The 23637-nt window shown below is 37.9% G+C and overlaps 2 protein-coding genes and 1 long non-coding RNA gene across 10 annotated transcripts in view; 1 reads left to right on the top strand and 2 right to left on the bottom strand.

Annotated features, from left to right (window-relative positions):
- LOC125235190 (vam6/Vps39-like protein) overlaps positions 1 to 10170 on the bottom strand; it is a 17560-nt gene extending 7390 nt beyond the window's left edge. Inside the window, exons 1-7 of the mRNA XM_048141656.1 lie at positions 9876 to 10170; positions 9535 to 9684; positions 5622 to 5749; positions 4754 to 4957; positions 3781 to 3967; positions 2250 to 2370; positions 486 to 612 (exon numbers count right to left, since the gene is read on the bottom strand). Coding sequence (XP_047997613.1) covers positions 486 to 612; positions 2250 to 2370; positions 3781 to 3967; positions 4754 to 4957; positions 5622 to 5749; positions 9535 to 9684; positions 9876 to 9945 — 987 coding nt within the window. The 5' untranslated portion in view covers positions 9946 to 10170. The remainder of the gene's footprint in view (positions 1 to 485; positions 613 to 2249; positions 2371 to 3780; positions 3968 to 4753; positions 4958 to 5621; positions 5750 to 9534; positions 9685 to 9875) is intronic.
- LOC125235197 lies at positions 4479 to 23637 on the top strand. Its single transcript, XR_007178060.1, has 3 exons — positions 4479 to 4488; positions 13264 to 13266; positions 23387 to 23637. It is a non-coding gene; the product is annotated as an uncharacterized LOC125235197 (long non-coding RNA).
- The window catches only part of LOC125235191 (glycogen synthase kinase-3 beta), a 97984-nt gene continuing 88853 nt past the window's right edge, over positions 14507 to 23637 (bottom strand). For all 8 annotated transcript variants that reach the window (XM_048141657.1, XM_048141658.1, XM_048141659.1 and 5 more), the window contains 2 exons: positions 17352 to 17652; positions 14507 to 17050 (listed from right to left, as the gene is read on the bottom strand). In XM_048141657.1, the coding sequence (XP_047997614.1) occupies positions 17001 to 17050; positions 17352 to 17652 (351 nt within the window). In that variant the 3' untranslated portion in view covers positions 14507 to 17000. The remainder of the gene's footprint in view (positions 17051 to 17351; positions 17653 to 23637) is intronic.

Raw genomic sequence — 23637 nt, 5'->3', positions numbered from 1 at the left:
ATTTTAGCACTATTTTATTATTTTAAAGGCTGAGGATCATAGTGTGAGATGAATTGATTAAATAACACATGGATTTAGCCCGTATCCGATGAGATAGAATGGAAATTAAAGACATTTTTCCTACAAGGTTTGTTTACATTGTTCACAAATTCTATTGACGGCGACTTTACGCACTTATTATAACTTGACCATCTTTGTATGTACCATATTCAAATAAATAAATATTTTTAACCCTATGTCTATTTCTTCAGGTGTCTACGGGTCGTTTGCGGGCACTCAAACGCGGTACCGCCGCTGATTGGTAAAGATAAAATAGTATGTGTTGTAGCTATAAGTATGCATATGTACTCATAGCATAGGTTAAGTACCGTTGGCTGCGTCCAACGGCGGTCCGTCAGTCGAATACAGGACTTCTATGAGCGAGCACGTTTGTTTATCTTTCTGCTTCCTAACCTCCAAACCAACAGTATGTTATAACTACTCACCGTCAAGTTGATAGCGATTTGGAACTGCTTGTCTTTGAGGAGCTGCTGTATTTGCTTGTTGATGTCCACGGAGCTCAGACACCACACCTGCCCCACAGAGGCAGCAAACACAAGACCTCGGTTACATCTGCAATGCATAGCAAAGAAGGATTCTTAGTCCAAGTAAAATATAACACTTACATCATAAAATATTTGTTAACTTTTTAAAGACATCAATAAAGAATTTAATTTCATGCAAAAAATATCAAGAGAAATGTTGAAGTGGGTTTAAACTTCGTTCTTCGATTAGGAGTTTGTCTTGTAACCTCCTACAGCTTACCAAAAAAAAACCGGCCAAGAGCGTGTCGGGCCACGCTCAGTGTAGGGTTCCGTAGTTTTCCGTATTTTTCTCAAAACTACTGAACATATCAAGTTCAAAACAATTTTCCTAGAAAGTCTTTATAAAGTTCTACTTTTGTGATTTTTTTCATATTTTTTAAACATATGGTTCAAAAGTTAGAAGGGGGGGACGCACTTTTTTTTCCTTTAGGAGCGATTATTTACGAAAATATTAATATTATCAAAAAATGATCTTTGTAAACCCTTATTCATTTTTAAATACCTATCCAACAATATATCACACGTTGGGGTTGGAATGAAAAAAAAATCAGCCCCCACTTTACATGTAGGGGGAGTACCCTAATAAAACATTTTTTTCCATTTTTTATTTTTGCACTTTATTGGCGGGATTGATATACATATTGGTACCAAATTTCAACTTTCTAGTGCTAACGGTTACTGAGATTATCCGCGGACGGACGGACGGACAGACAGACATGGCGAAACTATAAGGGTTCCTAGTTGACTACGGAACCCTAAAAACAGTACAAATGTTTTTTTTTAATCATAGCAACACTTACTTTTCTCATACATAAGTGACTCAATATTTGCCACATGCAAAACAATTTACATAGACGGTGGCGCCTCTATTATTAACCCCCGACGCAAAAACGATGGGGTGTTACAAGTTTGACGTGTCTGTCTGTCTGTGTGTGTGTCTGTCTGTGGCATCGTAGCTCCCGAACGGGTGTACCGATTTAGACTTAGTTTTTTTTTTTTTTGAAAGCTGAGTTAGTCGGGAGTATTCTTAGCCATGTTTCATGAAAAATCAATCTACTATGTTGGGGGTTTTTTCAAAATGTTTCCCAATGGACTGGCCAGGGTTGACGGCAAGAGGCCTGACGGAATGACGCTGGTGCCTTGGAGTATGGGTCGGCCGCTTGTCTGGGATGCTACTTGTGTAGATACCCTGGCGCCGTCCCATGTTCCAGGCACCAAAGTTGGTGCTGGGGCGGCTGCATCATTGGCTGAAGACCTCAAGCGTCGCAAGTATGTCACCCTCGGCAGTAGTTACATATTTGCGGCGTTTGGGGTCGAAACCATGGGGCCGTGGGGGCCAAGTGCGCGTTGCCTCTACAAGGAGCTATCTAAGCGCCTTATAGACGCTTCTGGTGACCAGAGGGCTGGTCAATACCTTGCTCAGCGGATCAGCATTGCTATCCAGCGGGGCAATGCGGCCAGCCTTCTGGGCACCTTACCCAACGAGCAAGACCTGGGCCAAATATTTTATTTATAAGTTTTATTGTAAGTTTTAATTTAAGTGTTTATTGTATTATTTTTATGTTGTTTATGGAAAAAATGGATTTAATAATAAATGTTAATTTTTTGGTTATTAGGTTTTTTCTATCCTTTTCCAGGCTGTAAGTCCTAAAATGACATATTCACCTATACATCAGCCTCGCTTTGTTAAGCTCGGGAAGTGTCTGCACGAACAAGGCGGGGTCTACAGTCTGCACTACCACGTTGTCGTCCTGCATCAGCCCGAGGAGGTAGGGCTCGTCCCACACTGTCAACAAAACATTTACAACTTAAATATTAAATAAATGTCACACAAAGAAAAAACGACCAATGCCTCCAAGTGTTCCAAGCTGGATTCGAACCAGCGTACTCCGTTAACCGGACGGATGCCTGAACCACTCGGCCATCGGTACACGAAAGCAAGGGTCGAAATTTTCAAGTATATGACACAATTACCGAGAGCTTGGCGCCCCCCGCCACCTCTGAGGTAGAACCGAAAGTAGTTCGACCTCCTAACTGAATCAACACATGTTATTTCGAGCTAGCGAAGAGAGATGGCGTTGCCGTACAGAATCTTAGATCAAATCAATCTATTTTCTCATAGAAAATATTTCAATTTGTATTTTTTAAGTAGTCTCACTACTATTATACTATAAATATTAAAGAAATGTCATATACAAAGAAAAAATGACCAATGCCAAGTGCCAACAAGTGTTCCAAGCTGGATCCTAATATTTTCTATGAGAAAATAGTTTGATTTGATCTAAGATATTATAACTTATATGACATATCCACAACACATAACACATACCTAATTATGACAGTTTGATGAACTACAGTATGGGATTCTTCAAAAAAGGAGTGTACAAGTTTCTACTGGGCCGGCAACGCGCACGTGACACCCCCCTTGAGTTGCAGGCTTCCATAGGTTACGGCGACCGCTTTCCATGAGGCGGACCGTATGCCAGACCGACAATCGACATAGTATACAAAATAAAATATACAGACATCTGACATTGGAGCTTTTAAAGAATACTTACATATAGGGAATTCGAATATCGTCACTACTTTTTAAAAAACTTGTATCTCCTTCTGTAAATGAAGAGAAAAATGTATTAAGTATGTATGGAATGCATATATACTTACTACGTTTTGTCTTTGAGGAGCAGTGTGAGATACGAGATTTTTTAAAAGTAGTGACGATATGACATATTCATTCAATATCTGATAGCAAGAGTAGAAGTACAAAATTTAAATTTTGATTCTGATACAGGGAAATTCTTCAAACTGTTTAGAGAGTTTTTAACTCGACGCCATAAATTGCGCCCGTTATCGGCGACGATTCTTGCCAACACAACTCGATCAACCCCAAGATACTTGTGAAAAACTCCTTGATTACTTTAGGTAAAGAGATCTGTTATACAGATGCTGTCCTCCACATCCACCCTATGATAATGGCGTGGACAACTATCGTGACAAACATACAGTCACCGATCACAGGCATAAATAAGTGATGACTTCTGTACCTTGTCGCTTTAAATTGTATGACAATTTCGTATGACATTTCAAGCAAGACGTTAATGTGACAAGGTATACAAATCATCACATATTTATGCTGGTGACTGTACAATATATGAAAACTTGGATACCTAAGTACAATTAATATCTCAGTTCTTACCCAGGGCAATAGGCGCTGACTGCCACTTGACAGTGCTCCTTATTTCTATCTCCTTAGCTTCTTCAACCAACACTGAAGTCAGATCGCGACCCAACAGGAAGCAAGTTTCTGAGTACTTTGCTATGGTGGGCTCTAGAGACCTGGAACTGCTGGTTGGGAAGAGCTCTTTGGGGTTCCCAGAAGAGAGCTGAAAGTAAATAATGTCAATTCTGAGAGTTATTAAAGTAACTGATTTTTCTACTTTGTAATTGGCATACTTAAAATTGCCAACGGGACTTGATCGCGTATAACGTTTTTAAAACTAACCGACGGGCGACCGAATTCCAGCAAAATATTCAAGTGTATACTTAACCAAGACCAAGTGCGGGTAGTTCGAAAAACTCGTACAGCTAGATGTTGATGTCAACTTTAGCCGGTCTGCTCCGAGACCATGGCGACTGGCTAAGGCAGCATCCCCATAGGCGTCACGTGTCTCGCGGCGGACGTAAGACGCGCCCCCAGGCGGCGCGGCGCGCGCCACGCCGCTGCCACGCCGCCTGGGGCGCGTCTTACGTCCTTCCCATACAAAATGTACTGAGGAGACGTTTTTTGAATTACATTCAGGCGGCGTGGCGGAGACGTCCGTTGCGCGCCGCAAGACATGCGAGTGTGGATGGTCCCTAAAGTTGACATCAGTGGACAACGCCGTCCTTTAAACGTCAGAGGTTTGTAAAAACATTTGTCCTTCATAATTTATAATATAAAAAAAATACACAGATAAAATAGGTATACCCCTTATTCATAAAAAAAGTTACTGCTATTATTAGTATTTTGTCCCTTTCTCACAAATACATAAGTCAACATCACATATGATAGCTATTCAGGTTTATAAAGCTCAATCACAGCAGTTTTGTATGTTCTTGTAAAATTATGAGATGTGTTACTTGAAATTTTTTCTAAGCGTTTCTGAATAACGCCATAAATAGATACTTACATCATACAAAGTATATTCTGATTTAAAACCAACACATAAATATTGTTGTCCCCAAGCCAAAACCTTAGGCACATCAGGAATATTGAAGTCAAACAAGTGCTGTTTGAATTCTCCATTCTTCCCATAGAACAGTTGCAGCTTCCGACGCACGGCAACGCAGAGACGGACCACAGAGTTTGATTCACCGGTCATGGAGGTTTGACACTGGAAATTACAATAATAATATAATGGAAAAGACTAGAATAACTTCTGTACTTCTCTTTCAACAAGAAACTAATATTTATCAAGACAATTCTAACATAATTATTTTTAAAACGGGACTTAATCAACATTTCAAATAGTTACGTGTATTAGTCGTGAAAGTTTAAATCAGTGTTTTACAATTCTAATAGTCCCAAAGCCAATTATGTTGCATTTTTAAACATTCCATGGTACATACATATTGTATGTAATAATGTAATGTGAAGTTTCAGCTCAATGTGGGCCCAGTTTAGCTTGCAGGAAGTGAGGTGATGTGATGTGAATATACATACATTGCCAGTTAAATAAAAGCTTGTAAAACCTTCTAATATCTTCAATACAAAAACTAACCTAACCACAAAATTAAAATTTTGATAAAACCCCCGATTGCGACATAGTGTACGGATTTTTATGAAACATCAAACATGGCTAAGAACACTCCCCACTAATTCTTCCCAAGCAAAGCTTTCAAACAAGATAGATAGAGCTCTAGACAGAGAAACATGGAGAAATATGGGAGAGGCCTATGCCAAAGGCAACCAGACAAAACGTCTGCGGAGAAAGGCTAGCAGTAAGCAGTAAGTTTCAATGTATTAGCCAAGCAGTTGTGATTTTCTTGTTACTTTACCTTATTGTCAATAGCAAAAAGGGATGCACCTTTTGTTTGAGAGAATGTCTTCAAGAGTGGAAAATTCACACCTTTGATATCATGTGTTGTGAGTATGTTATCGGTGAGACACAACAGAAGGTTATCACCTGAAACCAGAGTTTTACAGTATTATAAGTAGTGGATTTAGGAGAGGGAACATCAAAAGAGTCCAGGCCCAAGGCAACATCTGAGTTAAAGAAAATATCAAGGTAACATATAAGACAACTCTTATCAATTTATTATAATTATATACTGGCCTTAGCTTCTATTTCAAAAGATTTAGGATGCAATGTCCGAGAAACATCGCTTCTGGTGGCTAAACAGATTATTCATTAGATAGATAGATAGATAGATAAATTCTTTATTCAACCACAAACTAACATGCTTTGCAACACAAAACAAAATAAAGAAAGACGAAATACTAAAAAGACTTAACATAACATTATACAATAATTAGGACACTTATTAATTTAACTGAAGTATTGGTCGTGGAATGTCAGTTGTGGTATAGAATAGGCGCTGACTCAGCATACATGCTACGGAAGCCGCAGCGCTGATCTTCCGTCAGAACCTTATAAACTTAATACTAAGGGAACGACCTAGTGCAGCGCAAGTCGATATATATTATATTTATAGAGTGTACGAGTAGATAATAAATAAGCAAAATATTATTACAAGTATATAATGTTCATTAAACGCAATAAGAGTAAAGTAGGTATGTAAACAGAATAGGAATGATATTACAATGTACAATGATTAGTTATCGGTAACAGAATTATAATCATGATGTGGAAATATAAAGGACAAATGGTGAGCGAGATGGGGTTACATTTTAAGAACTTCTTTTCTGAGTTTCTAATAAGTGTTGTCGTAACTTTGTTTTAAAATGAACTTTATTCTTTAGTATTCGTAGTGGTGGAGGTATGTTATTCCAACATTTTGTAGCGGAGTACTTAAAACTTCCCCTAAAAGCAGCGGTACGGTATTTTTGAGGCTGTAGCATCATAATACGCGGAGCCCTTACCGAGTGACAACTTCTATTTGTTAACCAAATTAGTTTTTCGTGTAGGTACCTTGGGGTCTGAGAGTTTATTACATCAAACAGTAAGCATGCCAACATTAATTCCTGACGTGGTAGCATTTTTAGACAATTGCCCTTATTTAAGAACGGAGTGACATGAGTCCGCGGAGGAATATTGTAGCAGAACCTGGCACATGCATTTTGGACCCTCTGAATGCAGCGCTGCGAGCGGGACAAGAGGCAAGGTCCGTATACAGTGATGCAGTAATTTAATTTCGACAGAATAAGAGCCTCGCATAATCTCACTCGCAGATCGACACTCAGAAATTCCCGCACGTTGTATAAAACTTTTAAGCGGTACATACAATACTGAAATGTTTCAGTTATGTGATTTTCGAAGCGTAGGTTGCTATCCATTAAAAGCCCGAGGTTCCTCGCCTCGGCAACTCGAACCACATTCATACCATTCATTTCTAGTACAGGATTGAAGGCTGTAATGAGATTTGTCTGATGCGCTGAACCTAGAATCATATATTTTGACTTAAGGGGTTTAGAACCAGGCAGTTTTCTGTTGCCCATTCTGAAATGCGTTTTAAATCAGAGTTAATTTTAGTGACTGCTGAGTCAGTGTCCTGGGGAGAGAAAGAAAAATAAATTTGCAGGTCGTCAGCATATAGTTGGTATTTACAATGATGAATGCATTTGACGATGTCGGTACTATATAATATAAAGAGCAAGGGTCCCAAAATAGAACCTTGCGGAACGCCTCTTGACACAGATATTGGCTCTGATGATGTGGAGCTACCGTCACTGCGAGTTAGTTTTACCAGCTGTTTCCTGTTCTTGAAGTAACTCTCAAACCATCTGATAGTGCGGGGTTCAAAACCATAATAATGAAGCTTTGCCAAGAGTAGTTGAACATTGATGCAGTCAAAGGCTCTCGAGAAATCAAGAAGCACCAAAACAGTTCCTTTACCTAGATCTTGGGCCGAGAGAATTTCATCCACGACATCGGTAAGCGCCGTACTCGTGCTACGGCCACGCCTAAAGCCCGACTGCATATCAGGTAGAATGTTATTATTTTCTAGGTACTTGGATACTTGGTCATAAACTACTTTTTCTAGAATTTTGGATAAATAAGGCAATATACTTATAGGTCGAAAATCGTTTAGATCTTTGGGATCGTTTGTTTTAGGAATAGGACGTACTACAGCTGTTTTCCATATTGATGGAACAGTCGAGGTAGTAATTGAGCAATTTATCAAATCAGTAATAACACCCAAGGTGCGTGGAAGCGTTAACAAAATCATATCAAAATTAATACCATCATAACCTATGGCGTTAGACTTAGTGTAGAGTATTATTTTACTGACAACGCTAACAGTCACTGTAGATAATTGGAAGGATGAGTTACAATATACATTATTCTCAAAATACATTATGCTGTCGTGGTTAGGTACATTATTACCAGGAACGTCTAAAAAGGTTTTATTCATAGCCGTAGGATCATCAAACTGTTTTGGTACCTCTGCTTCGGTTTTGAAATTGGGCAAAACATTTGTTTTAAGATTTTTCCAAAGGAGTTTAGGGTGGTTAAGATTAAGATTAATGTTTTGATTAAAGTAAGACTTTTGTTCGAAATGTAAGCTGGTATTTACTAGATGTTTCAAGTTCTTATAATTAGTTTTATCTTGATCAGATTTGGTGAGTCTATACTTTCTTTGAGCCTTATTACGGAGAGTCATCATGTACCGTACGTTTGGAGTTAGCCAAGGTTTGGAAGATGATTTTATGACTTGCTTACGCATAGGAGCGTAGGTATCAAATAACTGTAGAATGTTTTCATTTAATAATGACACTTTAGCCTCAAGGTTAGTCAAGGTATTGATGTAACCCCAGTTAATAAGGGCAACATCTTTATCAAACTTATTAATATCTATATTTTTTAATGATCGATTCATAATGATTTTAGGTTTAGGTTTTAGGCATTTTACTGTTAACTCGACAAACACTAACGCGTGACCTCCTAATTCCACTACATGGTCAATCTCAGAATTATGTACACTAGCATTTGTACATATGAGATCAATAAGAGTGGCACTGTTTTCTCTAAAGTGAGTTGCCCCTTTTATATGGTTCTGTATGTTATTCAAGGACAAAAACTTAGAAACTGACTTGGTCTTAGGGCAATTTTCATTCAGAAGATCTATATTAAAATCCCCACATAGTATTATTTGGTCATAATTTGCAAACGAAGCAATAGTATCACTTAAGGCCTCCAAAAATAAGTTAGTGTCAAGCCATGGCGGACGGTATGCGGTCCCTATAAGAAAACGTACAGAGTTTATTTTAGTCTTCATCCACATTTGCTCCACGTCAGGAAAACTTACATGTTCGCATATCTGCACTCTCAGACCACTTTTGATGTAGAAACCCACACCACCACCAGCCTTACGAGTACCGAGCGTGCGCGGCACGTGGCGCAGCCTATAGCCGCGCACGGCCGGCGCGCGCGCCGCCTCGCCCGCCCGCAGCCACGTCTCATTTATAGCAATCACATCAGGTTGATGACGTTCCATAGCTGCAATTAGCTCATTATGTTTTTGACCATTGCATAAGGATCCTGCATTAAATAGACCAAATTTAAATCGCTTTCCTTTCATATAATAATGATATAATTAAAATATAATGTAATTAAATATTTAGATAGTTTAACTTTGCAGGAATATATTTTATATTGAGCTAATTCAGTGTAAAATATGTAAAGTGACCATTGAAACATTTTGCATGCATAATATTTTATTTTATTAATTATTACTACTCATCACTGGCAAGTCACCTTTCAACACACATGACACCTCTATTTCTCACCTGGGATGACTTCAATTTGCTGAATAGGTTTCTTACTAAAATTCTTACAATACTGTAAGAGTTGTAGCTCATATTTCTGATTCCCGTTAGTGGCTGACAGCGAATACATCATCAGGTGGCCCTGCCTGGTCCCCAGTATCAGGTGGTCATCTACAGAAAATATAAGTAGGTTGCCATTACAAAACAAGTGTTTGTATAATTAGTTAATCACTGCTGAAGGCAAACTCAGAACTAAATTAGTAATTATATTATTGTTGCCATTATAAGTTTATACACAAAATATTAATGAGATATTTGCGTAATATCGGATCAAGACAATGAATACTTTAAGCTTTACTTACCATATGCTGCAATAGCTTCTATTTGGACCGTAAGATTAAGAAGGTGGGACACTTCATATGCCTCGTGCATGTTTGTAAATTATTAGAAAATACACAAAAAAGATTGCTGACACGGTACGCCTCCCAAACTATTTTACAACTATAAAAGTTGTTCATATCATATCAAAGTATAGTATTGAGGAGCACTATGAATGCAAGTAAGTTAGCATTTAATATATTTGATAGTAATACTTAAGAAAATCGCAAGATATTACATTTATTAACATTTCTGTATTGTTATTCTGTTATTCTTTTACTTAACATTTGACAATTTTGACATTCTGTCTGACTTTTGAGTCATTTGATTTGACATAATTTTGACAGCTTGTACCATAAACAAAATGAACGCGTAAGGCTCCCCACAGACAGTCTTAAAAATTCATAATCTTAAAAAAAACTTGTATGCAATCTGACAGTTCTAACTGACACTGACAAAACACTGACAGATCTGTCAGTGTCAATTGCATACAATTTTTTTTTTAAGATTATGAATTTTTAAGACTGTCTGTGGGGAGCCTTAGTATTTATGTGGTGTTTGCACTACCGGACTGATCACAACACGACGGTAACATACGGTTTTATGCAATGTATACACTATTTATTTCTAGTTCAAAGATGACGTAATGGATAAAGCGCTTCATACTTCAACTTTTTCCTGCACAACTTTATACTGACATTTTATCCCGCCAGACCATCGCCAGGCGGCGCCTGTGCACTGTGCAAGTGCCTGAGCATGTCACTCAAGCCCCCCTAATAAAAATTCGTGTAAAATGCATATACTCATCCTTGACTTCCTTATGACTTAGATAATGTATTGAAAAAGGATGGATATATGCTAGTTATTTCTCTTTTTGGTAGGTGGTCCCTGGTTTTGTGTTAGCTAGGGATGTTACTTTGTCGATTCAATTATCGATAAAATATGCACTTACTTACGTTCTCACCTTAAAAATAACATAAACGTTATATATATAAAAGTAACGAAAACATACAATATTGATATAAACATTTCATTTGGATTGTTATGTGGCTTTTTGGCTATGAAAGTCATATATTCATACATTCTTGCCTTCTTGGCTAACCGTACCTACTGATTGCAAATAAATGGTTTGTTTATGTACTTACCTACATAAACGGTCACTTCTCTTCTCTTACCAAGTCCTAATATTATATTATCATACCTATATCTCTGATCATAGGTCTGTATGCCTCCCTTTTTCTGTAACGTGAAAAAAAGGACGGCATGTTGTCTATGACTATATTTCTATGATAGTGTATTATCGGCCTAAATAGTTTGTAAAAAATAGAAGATGGGAGATAAGAGTATAAAACAAATAAATACATTCTTCTCTTCTCCTTACGCAAAGACCTAATTTAGAAGTAATTTAATTCATGTAGCATCCTTCTATTAATTTCTAGTCCACCACTCAAGAATCTACTTATACTTACCTCAATAATATTTTCTCTATCAAATAGAAAATAAAACAAAACGGCAGTGTAGGTACCAAAATTTATTATTTCAATAGTTTCACCTATTTTTAGTTTATTTTTAATAATGTTTGAGAATATCTGGAAAACTAAAAAATACTATAAGTTTAATTCACTAGAAATGTTACATTACCATTTACCCAGTCTGTGATACCGGATCATCATTAATCATTTTTATGTCCTTTTCAATGCAAGAATGTCAATAGAGTTAATGTCGGGACGTCGATAAAAATGACACATCACTAGTACAAAAACATAACCTAAAAACAGTTTGGAGAAACTTTGAAAAAAACATGCACAAAATTATGCAGAATTTAACATGGTAGTAGTTATTATATAAACTATGAAAAGATCGTATTTTATGCTTTGTTTAGATCCTACAAATATTAGTATCAATAACTGACCGAAATTCACTAATGAAACACAGCAGGTTCTTGGGAGTTTTCTTTTCTCCATGTACGTGAATTACAGTCCACAATCACACAAGCCATAATCACACAAGGAACTTGAACACATCACAAATAAGAATTTAGCAGGATCATCAACTATCTATCAGGAATAAACACAATTAAATTAAAAATCGGCCAGACGACCGCCGAGATATTTGATCTAATATAATACGATTATGTACAATTGTCAAAGGTAGACACCTGGGGAGACATCTGGGGGCCTGCTCCATTTCAGCTTCTTGGCCTTCTTTTTGGTGGAGTCTTGGGAGTAAAGGAACCGCGAGCATCGCACCTTGAACTTCGTGTTTCCGGTCTTCTTCTTCGGAAATCTAAGAAATATATAAAGTTGGATTTGTAAAATAGCTAAATAACAAGAGAATCATAACAAAGAACAATAATCATTGATGGCGTTCTTAAGGTATGAATATTGATAAGTTATTATTGCAAGGTCGATAAAACACATCACATCACTATGCTAAAAAACATAACCTTTCCGAGTTTGAGAAAACTTCCAAAAAATATGCAATAATCTATACAGAATTGAATAAGATTTGAATTGTATAAACTACTAATATGTATATTTATATTTCTGCCAGGTCGAATCAATAAATATTATCTAAAACTCAAGAAACTTACCAATGAAATGATATAACCTCTTGCGTGTTTTCTTTTCTTCCTGAGTGTGATTTGCAACACTTGATCACACAAGCCATAGTCAGAAATTAAACTTGGAACTATCACAAATATACACTGAGCTATTTTTTTCACGATCTATCAGAAATCCTCACAAAATAAATAAATATCGTCAAGACGACCATCGAAGTCGCGCTAAAAACTCGAACCAATATAATACGACTATGTACAGTTGTCAAAGATGGAGACCGAGTGTGAAATGACAAACGTATATTTAATTTTGCCGTATAATAAATGGACCCCAGGTCCGTTTTGACATCAGCATTTAGGGACAACCTTCGAGAAAACGAAATAAATTGTGGAATAATGTCTCTTTCGCTCATATAAAAAAGGTAATAGTGTGGTGTGAGTAAGATACATGTCACCGAGCTCTTATTTTAGCATGGCTTCCATGCTTTAGTTATACTTCCGTGATGTCACTGTCATTCATATGTATGAGAGAGAGAAAAAAATCATCTCGCTCTCACGTATCAAATTCTTTATCTGTGCAATGGACATGGACCAAAGTGGGCCCAAACATAGACCAATAAGCTGGCGCCATCCAGGAATAATAAGTAGAAGTGAAATGCAGTAAGAAAGCGCGCACACGGGCAACTGTTGCCGGCGACTTTTTTGTCGCGACCGTGGCCTAGTATGAAAGTGCGCACACGAGGCGACGCAACTTTTCATACAAATACGAAAGTCGCCGAGCAACTGTTGCCCCCGTGGGCGCGCACCCTAAGAGGGTGCGCCCACGGGCGACTTTTTTGTCGCGACCATGGGCTAAAATAGTATGAAAGTGCGCTCACGAAGCGACGCAACTTTTCATACAAATACGTAAGTCGCCGAGCAACTTTGTCGCCCGAGGCGGAATCGAGTCCTCATACATTTTGAATGCGATTGGACGCGGCTTGATTTCGCCTTAATGGACGCAGTCTCATAAGAAATGCAGAAAGCGAGTTTCGGCGAGCCCAGTGGACGCCAGGCACAGAACAGGCTTGATACGGCCATGCAGAATCTACACCCCTATGTGGCCGCTGTACACATGGGGCCAACGGTTGGGCCAACCCTTTGAGCAGCCCCTTGGCCAAGATAAGAGTAGCTGTTTACACATTCACATTGGTGAACCAATCACTTGGCATTGGCCCTTCATAAAAGATGGACGTAGAATGGAAAAGGTATTCGTAATTCTAGGTCATTTACGTTGTCAGCAAAATTTAATTAATAAATAATAACCTCGTGATAAAATTAAATTATCTGAAATATTAACAATTTTTTGATATTCTGATAAGCACATTTATCTATTTTAGGCAATACATTAAACAATTAATTGCAAGGGTATTTATTGCATTTCCTAAAATCAACACTATTATTGGCATAGATAAACTTATTATTTTCGTAAATCTTTCACTACTGTCCTCTTTGACGGCTGACGACAAACTGAATGAGGCGCTAACGTGTGAACGCAGTTGGCCATTGGCACCAAGATCCTTTGCTGTGTGGACAAAAAACCGACACCAGTCGCTTGGCCGGCCAGCGCTGGCGCCAACTGCCATCGTACGGCCAAGTAGCCCTCTACACGCTTGGCCAAGGGGTTGGTCGAAGGGTTGGTCCAACCGTTGGCCCTATGTGTACAGCGGCCTTATGGTTTTGAAACAACGCGGCAACGCGCGCTAAAAAAATCGGTTCAATGCAAGTTCAACGAGTCTTTCTGACCCTTATCTTCAAATAAGGTCGAGATGTACTGGGGACTTCGTCCCACTTTAACCAGTGATTGTTATTGATTTCTCCGCTTCTTTACTACTTCTTGGTTTGTTCATTTCATTACTTTCATTTTGTTGCCGGAGCGGCACAACTTTTTATCTCTTCTCGTCGAATGATAGCGGATAGTGTATCACTGACTCTTTGTTATCAAATACAATAAATAAATATTTAAAGGGTTTTGCCTACTAAGGGATGGTTATTGCTAAAATAAAAAAACAAATATACTATTCATTTAATATTTACTTTTATAATTATGTTATTTTCATTCATAACTAACAACGATATGGGTGTTATGATGTATTCAATTTCAGTTAAACAAATTTAAAACAAAATACAAATTTCACTCACTATTAAATTTAATATTACAGTAATAGTAATAATAAAAAGTCCTTTTACTTTAAATAATTTATAAGTCATAACCCCATTTCGAACTATGTGTTTTATATACGGAAATTCTCATAAAGGTAGTAAATGTGCACGCAAAACGTGAGAGTGAGAATTCAGTGGGATAAAGTTCAATAAACATCATTTTCATACATTCAGGTCACTAGTATGTCTTAATCTTTTTACACAGAGGGTCTTTAGAAGCGACGTCGATTACAAAATCCATATTATAGACTTAATAAAAATATGCGTATCTAAACTACTGCCCCGAGCCCGCTGCGGTGCCGGCGGTCGCAGGCCGCGGGCGTCCGGTACCGGGTCATCCGCGCCCGGTACGGGGCGCCACACACCCGGTACAGGGCGGCACACACCCGGTACAGGGCGGCACACACCCGGTACAGGGCGGAACAAACCAGGTACAGGGTGGCACGCACCCGGTACAAGGCGCTACACACCCGGTACAAATACCAGGCGCTGGCTTCACCCTCCTAGCCTACGCCCACCCGAAAACCGATAAACGGCACTCAGAGTCATACCACAAAGATAATTATAATATATTTACAAGACATAAAGGTGTCAGCAAATCAATAGCCTTATTGACGACAACTAAGCTCCACTAGGTGTGATTTCAAATCGATGCGCCGCGCGCTCACCGAATGGCGATGATACATCCCTAACATACTATAATTTTACAGCTAATTAAAAGTCATCGTTCAGGGTTCAAAGGTAAAACGAGGATTTTGGAAGTACGAGGCGGTGCATGCTAAAAAGAAAAAATATTCTAGCACATATATTTCATTACATGTAAAAGATAAAATAATTGCGTATAAGTATATGTAACGATACGTTACTTTAATATTTTGACTATATATAACGTCGAGATTGCGACGAATATACACTTGTTCAGTTTTAAAACTTTCGACCAACTGTAATCATTATTAGGACGTGAATCGTGACCGTGCTACTAACGGATAGGTTACAACATTACGTAGGCTGTTTAGGTGTCCGAGCTACCTATAACCTCCCCGAATACACAAATACAACAATTATATCGTTAATGACATTACCATATTTAAAGAAAATGGAAAATGAATGAGACCTTTCTCACGAAGCAATATCTTAGTAGAGAAGGGAAAGTATTCCGATGAAGAACGCTATAATTTTTAACCTACCTTGAATAAGTTTCAAATGCCTCTATTCGTAAGTCGGCGCGCACGCGCGACTAAGCCGGTGGCCGCGCGCTGAGACTACGTATTTCACGAATAAAGATTTCGATAGTCTACATTAAAGGTTTACTACCTTTGCCTAATTTGTTTGTATGCCCAATTGAAGTGCAAAACGAAATTAGTTCGCATAGGTACGTACTTAAAAACTATGACAATGAAAATAGCTTTATTTATACACCGTTTCATAAATGACTACTAATAACCATAGTGTTTTCAATGACATTTTTTATATAATAGAAATATCATTTATTGAATATAGAATACAATATTATCGAAAAACTATGTCGTTACATTAGGACATCGACAGTGCTATCAAATAGATTACATTTATCCAGCTCTGGATAAGACTTAATAAGGTACACCGCAATAAAAAAAGGTCATTACATATAGAAGTTGCCCGAAAAAAATCTATAATGTAGTAAATCTAAAAAAATTATATTCTCTGAATTGTTTATACAAATACAATATTCTGAGTTATTATCATTAAACATTATAAATTATCTCGAGAGATCAGTTTATGCTAGTTATAAAAATTTACAAGTATGCTCCCTATGAATGCGAAAAATGTACCATCTGCTAAGTTTCATCGTTGAAATAACACTAGGCATACGCTTCGTAAGTTTTATGAGTTAGTGATACGTTCCAACAATAAATACATTAATGCACTACAGAATACGTCTGCCCTACTGATTACACGGCCAAGCAAGGTACGCCCGTACAGTGGCGCCGTCGACGGCGGCCCCGGCACGGCGGGCCGGGTCATCTGTCGTCACCCGGTAAATGTCACTCTCCAACTCAACGTTTAAGGTATGTACACAAAGAGACAATTTGAGCTTACAAAAGTACAAAGTAATCACGTCGCGACGGTTCAGAATCTACAGCGGATTTACCCTTCTCACCGACTACGACAGCTCAAGCTTTATCGACAATCACACTACAGTATCACACGATAACTCGCCGAAAACACCTATTATGCATAAAATTTATCCCCGACTGCCAATAAAAAGGACTATGTCTAGTAAGCATACGAATGACTCTCAATCTAAAATCCGTATCGGCTCGGTTCCGAGGCTCGCGGCCGGTGCTGCGTGGTGTCGAGCGCGGCTCTACGACGCGCCCGGAGACCCACTCGGCCCGCTGCCCGCCGCGCTCTCTCCTGCCGACAAACGGGACCGTTACTCACACGACCGCTATCCATGCCCATCTCACGCAGGTGCAGGACGACGGCGAGCGATGGTTATTAATATAACTCAAAGTTATGGGTGTTTGTTTCAATTTATTATTAAAGTGAAATTGAACCAGAAACCTCGGTTAAAACAAGCTAATTTTCTTACTTTACGATCGGAAAACAAATCGCACGCTTGTCAAGCTCGATACTGATCCCGATCGTCCTACTATAGTTGACGGTCGGCGTTAATGTCGGACAGACACGGTCTAGAAGGTGCGGGCTAACTCACCGGGCGGGTCCTGGTCGGCGTCGGGCTGGTGGCTGGCGGAGGGCAGGTGCGGGTCGGCGACGGGCGCGGCGCGCGGCTTGAGGAAGTCGTTGAGCGAGGGCTGGATGTTGAGCTCGTACTCCGTGAAGTTGAAGAGCGGCGGCAGCGCGCGCCCGTTGGGCAGGCGCGCGGCCGGCTCGCGCAGCTCGTCGAAGAAGCTGTGCGCGCACGCCTGCAGCGGCGACAGCCGCGCGCCCGGCGTGTACTCCAGCAGCCGCGACACCAGCGAGATGGCGTCCGGCGGCGTGCACGCTCGGAACACCTGCGCACGAGATCACTCTTCACTCACGGTTCAGTAAAACTTAAATTACAGCTCAGTAATAATACCTCCAAACGAACGCTACCCCAAATGAGTACATTACGATAAATAAGAAAATCGAAACGAGTGGCGATAAATTAAAACACAAACGTAGTGTTTTAAATCGACACGAGTTCGAATTACTTATTTGCACTTATACCGTACAACATTTTGCAGTACATATGGCCATTTCAATTCTTGACGTAGTTGCACAATGACCTCAGTACCTAGATAATACACAAGGTTTTAACATTAATATCATATTAGATACTAGCGACCCGCCCCGGCTTCGCACGGGTACTATACCTACATATAAACCTTCCTCTACAATCACTCTATCTATTAAAAAAAACCGCATCAAAATCCGTTGCGTAGTTTTAAAGATTTAAGCATACATAGGGACATAGGGACAGAGAAAGCGACTTTGTTTTATACTATGTAGTGATAATGACTTTTTAATAGAATTTAATCACGGTTCAAATCTTGTTTAATAAAACCACTCTTTAAAACGATGTTAGCAGTCACAAAATGAGAAACGATTGGAAGATTATAACGTTAATTGTAGGTTACATAACTTGAATTTGGTGAAATGACCTTGCGAAACCATTTGAGACATGATAGGAGCAAATGTTGCGATTTATGAGAGTCGTAATCATACGTCGCAGAACAGAAACGAATTTCGAGCACATCATAGAGTGAAAGTCAACATAATATCTGTATGGCTTCAGATACCTACACTTGTAAATTTTACTTATAATTTAAATAAGTAGAGGACCAAGCTATTTGGTAGAATGAGGTAACGATATCAATCTCTCATTATTTAGTCTGTGTTCCTACCTACATAAGAAAAACTTACAAGTATAAATGTGTCGCTTAACTTCAAACTCGGGTAAATCCATTAATTCTGCTATAATAATGCGAGTGATAGGGTCGAGTGGAGGAAGAGAGGGGAGGCCTTTGCCCAGCAGTGGGACACTAACGCAGGCTAAAAATAAATAAATAAATAAGGTTGACTCTTTTTCAGATTATATATATGTGACAATCCATAAGAAAAGGGCCCTTATGGCGGTTTCTAGTTACGGAGATATCGACGTTTTTGTAAAATCGTTCGAAATTATCGATTTTTGAATTTATGCAAAATAGTAAAATATACGAATAGACGTGCAATTGTAGCTTGGTTTCAGTAGTGTACGTTAAGTATTTCTATATTAAAATTCAGCTCAAAGTTTAGTAGAAAAGGGCCCTTATGCCAGAGCGCGTTCGAAAATATGAAAACTGTTGTTAAAAAATGTTGTAATTACTTACAACTTTCGTTTATAAGTTAGTTTATGTTATATAGGTACGATTCAATGAAGTACTTTGATACCTAATTTAAAAATTACCCGATTTAGGTACCTAGTCGTCACTTTAAAATAAAAAAGTTTATTCTTACCGTAAACTGCTGCAACATTGCCCCGTGGCTTCAACTTAAGGAAACAAACACTTTATTTATAAATGCAATTATAGGCACAGTTGATGCCAATGTTGCAGCAGTTGACGGTACGTAGTTTATGAATGGTCCCTTATTGGTGACATTATCGGTGGTAAGATGTGTTTTCATCCGATATACTAAGTGTCTTAAATAATTAAAAAACAAATATTAAGAATTACAAATCGATCTGGTAGGTACTGTGTGAATTAATAATTATAATAAACGTTTTATGAGAATTACTGATTAATGATCAAGATTTTAAGTTTACTTCATATAACATTTTTTCTTTGGTATTCTGTTATAATACAAGATAAGTAACTAAAATAATAAAATACATTAGCAATGAGTAATTTTTATCTGTGATGGTCATAAGGGCCCTTTTCCCAAATGTATGGGAGTCAATAATTTGTGATTTTTATGTAACTTTAAAAATTTATAAATAAAAAAATAAGACATGCAGAATAATTCTGACACTTTAGTTATAAATGTGTAGACTGATTAAATATAATTTAGAAGTCTCTATACGAAAATTATTATTATTATAGGAGCAGATGTTAAATATTCTAATTGTGATATTCTGATTAAAATATACATATTTAATGAACCATGGGATTTTATTTCTATCCTTAAATGTAAGTTGAAACATATATAACTATGTACTATAGTTCAGATAGCAACATATTAGAAGAAAAGCCAAAAAAATATGTTTTCCTAATTTTTTTCTTATAAGCGACTTGCCCTAATCAAAGCTCGATTTTTCATGATCTGGAAGTCGATGAAACACAATCACAACTGATTCTCAAAGAAATGTACCTTGAGATACACAATCAATCGTCATCTATGTAACTTCCAATGGGAACACCCTTAAAGTGAGTTTCAAACTTCTTTTCACGTTTTCTCAAAAGTGCAATACTTAGCATGTGTATGCTTGATGATTTTTTAAAAAAAAAGTACGTGGCCTAGGGCCATGATTTTTTTTGTATTAGATAGCTTATTTAATGCAGATTTAGGATCTGTGCCTAACTCAATACCTGCCATAAGGGCCTTTCTGTGATGGATTGTCACATATTTTTATACATAATCAACCTTAAAGCAGGATGGATTTACCCGAGTTTGAAGTTAAGCGGCATGAAAATAATTGTAAATTAAACCTAGATGGTTTACTTTATACCAAAAAAGAAAAGTGTTAGAACAAGATTTTTCACTGCTACAAATCCTGATCAATGAAATATCCGCAATTCGCTCCTGTTCTTGCGACGTATGGTTACAATAAGAAAGAAATCCAATAGGTAATTTACAATATTTCACCCAGCGTAACACCACACTGAACAGTGAACACCAACAAACATTATATAGGGATGGCAGCTGCTGGACTATTTACACGATTATTAAGGGGCCTACGGATTACCAGTTCGCTGGACTATGTCAGTGTGTTATGCGTCACTGTCACATATCATTTTGGCAGACAGATAATCGATGGGCCCCTTAAGACCTAGACGTAAAAATACGACCATAATAAAGGCCACGCTAACCGATCATCCCTATTAGACAGTGTAAGTCGCCATCAGATTTACGTGAGCGGTCGGGGTGCGCAAAAATATCTGAACATGCCTTATCGCCTCGATAATAGAGGCGTTTTCAGATATTTGTGAGCACCATGACCGCTCCGATATATCTGATGGAGACTGTTAAAAGTTGAAAATAACCAGTTACTTTTCACGGCGACGAATGTTTATACTACCTATAATTTAGGCTTGCCCTAGAACCTATTGTGGCATAAAAGATAATTCAAATGCACTTGTATATATTTATGCATTCAACATCAACAGTCACAATTTTTGCCGGATTTACAGCGATAACAAGTTTGAACTTATCAGAACTTTAGCATTTACCATGAACTTCATGCGTGGATGATAACTGTTCCGCCAAAATACTAACATTAGCCCTAATATCATATGTACAATTCCTACAAATGAGATGCAATAAAGTAGTTAGATGGATTAAATGAATTAGCATTGCCACCCCCATTTCAGTAGACAGCTTAAAAACATTAGAACGACTGTAGGTCTCCAATTCATGCCAAAGGCCGTGTAGCAACTGATGCTAAATGCCTTCATTTGCATACAATGATAATGCAGTAGGTAAGAAACTTCACGATGACCTTATTTCTACGATAAAATGTCCGGTTTAAATGTGTATTAATTAAAGCAAATTGGCAATGTTTAGATATGTTCCTTTAGTAAACAAAAATATTATGTAATGTAAAAGGCTAAATATTATGTACAACATACTAATTCAATTAAATGTACATGATTTCTAAAACGTTAAGCTTGAAGGTAGAAAATCAATAGCAGTGAAACCATACTATGTAGTAGTTAATGTGACTGCTGCATAATTAAAACACTAGAGGGGTTTATTCGAGCTGAAAGAGTTTCATATAAACATCACAGCTGGGTTTTAATGTGATGTCACGATTTTTACAGGTCAATTTACAAGAGCTGGCACGAATGGAACGAATGATAATGTGTGTGATAGTGATAGATTAACCAATAAATTTATAGCTCTTGACAGTTGGGCATTTTCAAAAATTGGGACCCAAAATTAGTGAAAGTTGTTAACAAAAATTAACTCAATGTCAGTTCTGTGACGACAAAATATTGCATTTGTATTAATTACATAAACTATAAGCAATAATCAATCAATAAAGAAGGTTTTTAGACAAATTTATATTCTTAACTAGCTGCCCGCCCCGGCTTCGCCCGTGGTACTTAAATGTATTATACATATAAACCTTCTTTAAGAATCAGTCTATCTATTTAAAAAAACCGCATCAAAATCCGTTGCGTAGTTTTAAAGATCTAAGCATACATAGGGACAGACAGCGAAAGCGACTTTGTTTTATACTATGTATTTATATTATATTATAAGTAGTTATATTATATCAATGATTATTGCCAAAGTAAAAATAATAAAAGATGATTCTATAACCAAGTGTTTTAATCATATAATACCCTATTTTTCTCAAATCTGCAATGTTTTATTTTGTCAAACTGGTAATGACGTCAATTTTGGGAGAAGGGGGGGGGGGGTCATTAAGATATGACGATAGGATGATTATAGGGGGGGGGGGGGTCTAAAATCTGAAAAAATCGATGACGTAATTTATGGACAGCCCCTAGGCTGTGCCGTGCCGTTTTAGGCTGGTTTTAGCGTCACGCGGACCGACCGTGCGAAGCGATCAGCATAAACAATTTGTTTGACGTTGATGTTGTAGAAGTTGTCGTCCGCGCGGACCCGTCCGCTTTACTCTAAAACGCTTCCTGAACTCTACATATTAGTCCGGTGCGGTAGGTCCGCGTGACACTAAAACCAGCCATAAAGAGTCTACTCGTTTGTACTCTGCCCCGTGCGGCGAGATTCCTAGGTATTCGGTTGTCGCAAGGCTTCGTGCACGTGTCGTGGTCCGTGCCTCCGAATACGGACTCGCGGATGTTGCGGAATCCGAGGGCTTCTGTACGGGACCGCGGTACCATTGTAACGTTCGTGTCTTTCACGAGCCACCTTGTTCCTTGTTTTCTTGGGAGCATTGTTTTCATTTGCGAAATATACACGTGATCAGACGGGTGTTTTTAACTTTCGAGAGTCAGTAATCTCTACATTGGTAATCTGTGCTATCTTTTTATTAATTGAATAATCAAATATAAATATAAATGTAAATGTTTACGCAATTAAATCCCGTTTTGTTTTAAAATTATGAATAATCAAAATCTAGAAGCTTAAGCTTTGCTAAGTAATCCGCGAATAGATGTCGTGCGTGCTATGTAGACTGCTAGTCAATCCGTGCGTACGGATTTTTCTAGATTTTGATTATCCTGGATTTCCGCAAAGTAACGCCTGATTCCATCGATTATTCATTAAATAGTATTTAAAGTATCGTCTTATGTAGGTATGTATGTATGTATTCCGAAATATCATGACCAAGCTATGTTACAACTTTGACTTGCCTTTCCAGATTGGATATCGTAAAAATCGATAGTGTAATTTGGGATTGAATCATGGTGTAGGCGATGGCTAGCAACGTTACTGTAATATCACAATGTAGGTACATACTTTTCAACCCGTTCATTGCTACACTTTTTTGGGAACATATTGTATGTCACTCGGCTTGGAATAAAATGAATTAATTTAAAAGTGGAATATTTATTCTAAGCGTAGAGGTACGTATAGCCCAGTTCTACAGATTTGTATTACAGATTTCTATCTCTACAGACTCCCAATTCTACATAATTTAAATTTTACAGAATCTTGATTCTACATATTCACAATTCCACAGATTCCCAATTTTACATAATTTTAATTTTACAGAATCTTGATTCTACACATTCACAATTCTACATAATTGGTATTCTACAAAATTTCAATTCAACATATTCGTAATTATACAGACTCCCATTTCCACAAACTCCCAATTCTACAGA

The sequence above is a fragment of the Leguminivora glycinivorella genome, chromosome 17, assembly GCF_023078275.1.
Source record: "Leguminivora glycinivorella isolate SPB_JAAS2020 chromosome 17, LegGlyc_1.1, whole genome shotgun sequence".
NCBI classification, from domain to species: domain Eukaryota; kingdom Metazoa; phylum Arthropoda; class Insecta; order Lepidoptera; family Tortricidae; genus Leguminivora; species Leguminivora glycinivorella.
The sequence above is the reverse complement of the archived record's forward strand: the minus strand, read 5'-3'. Positions and strand labels throughout refer to the sequence as shown.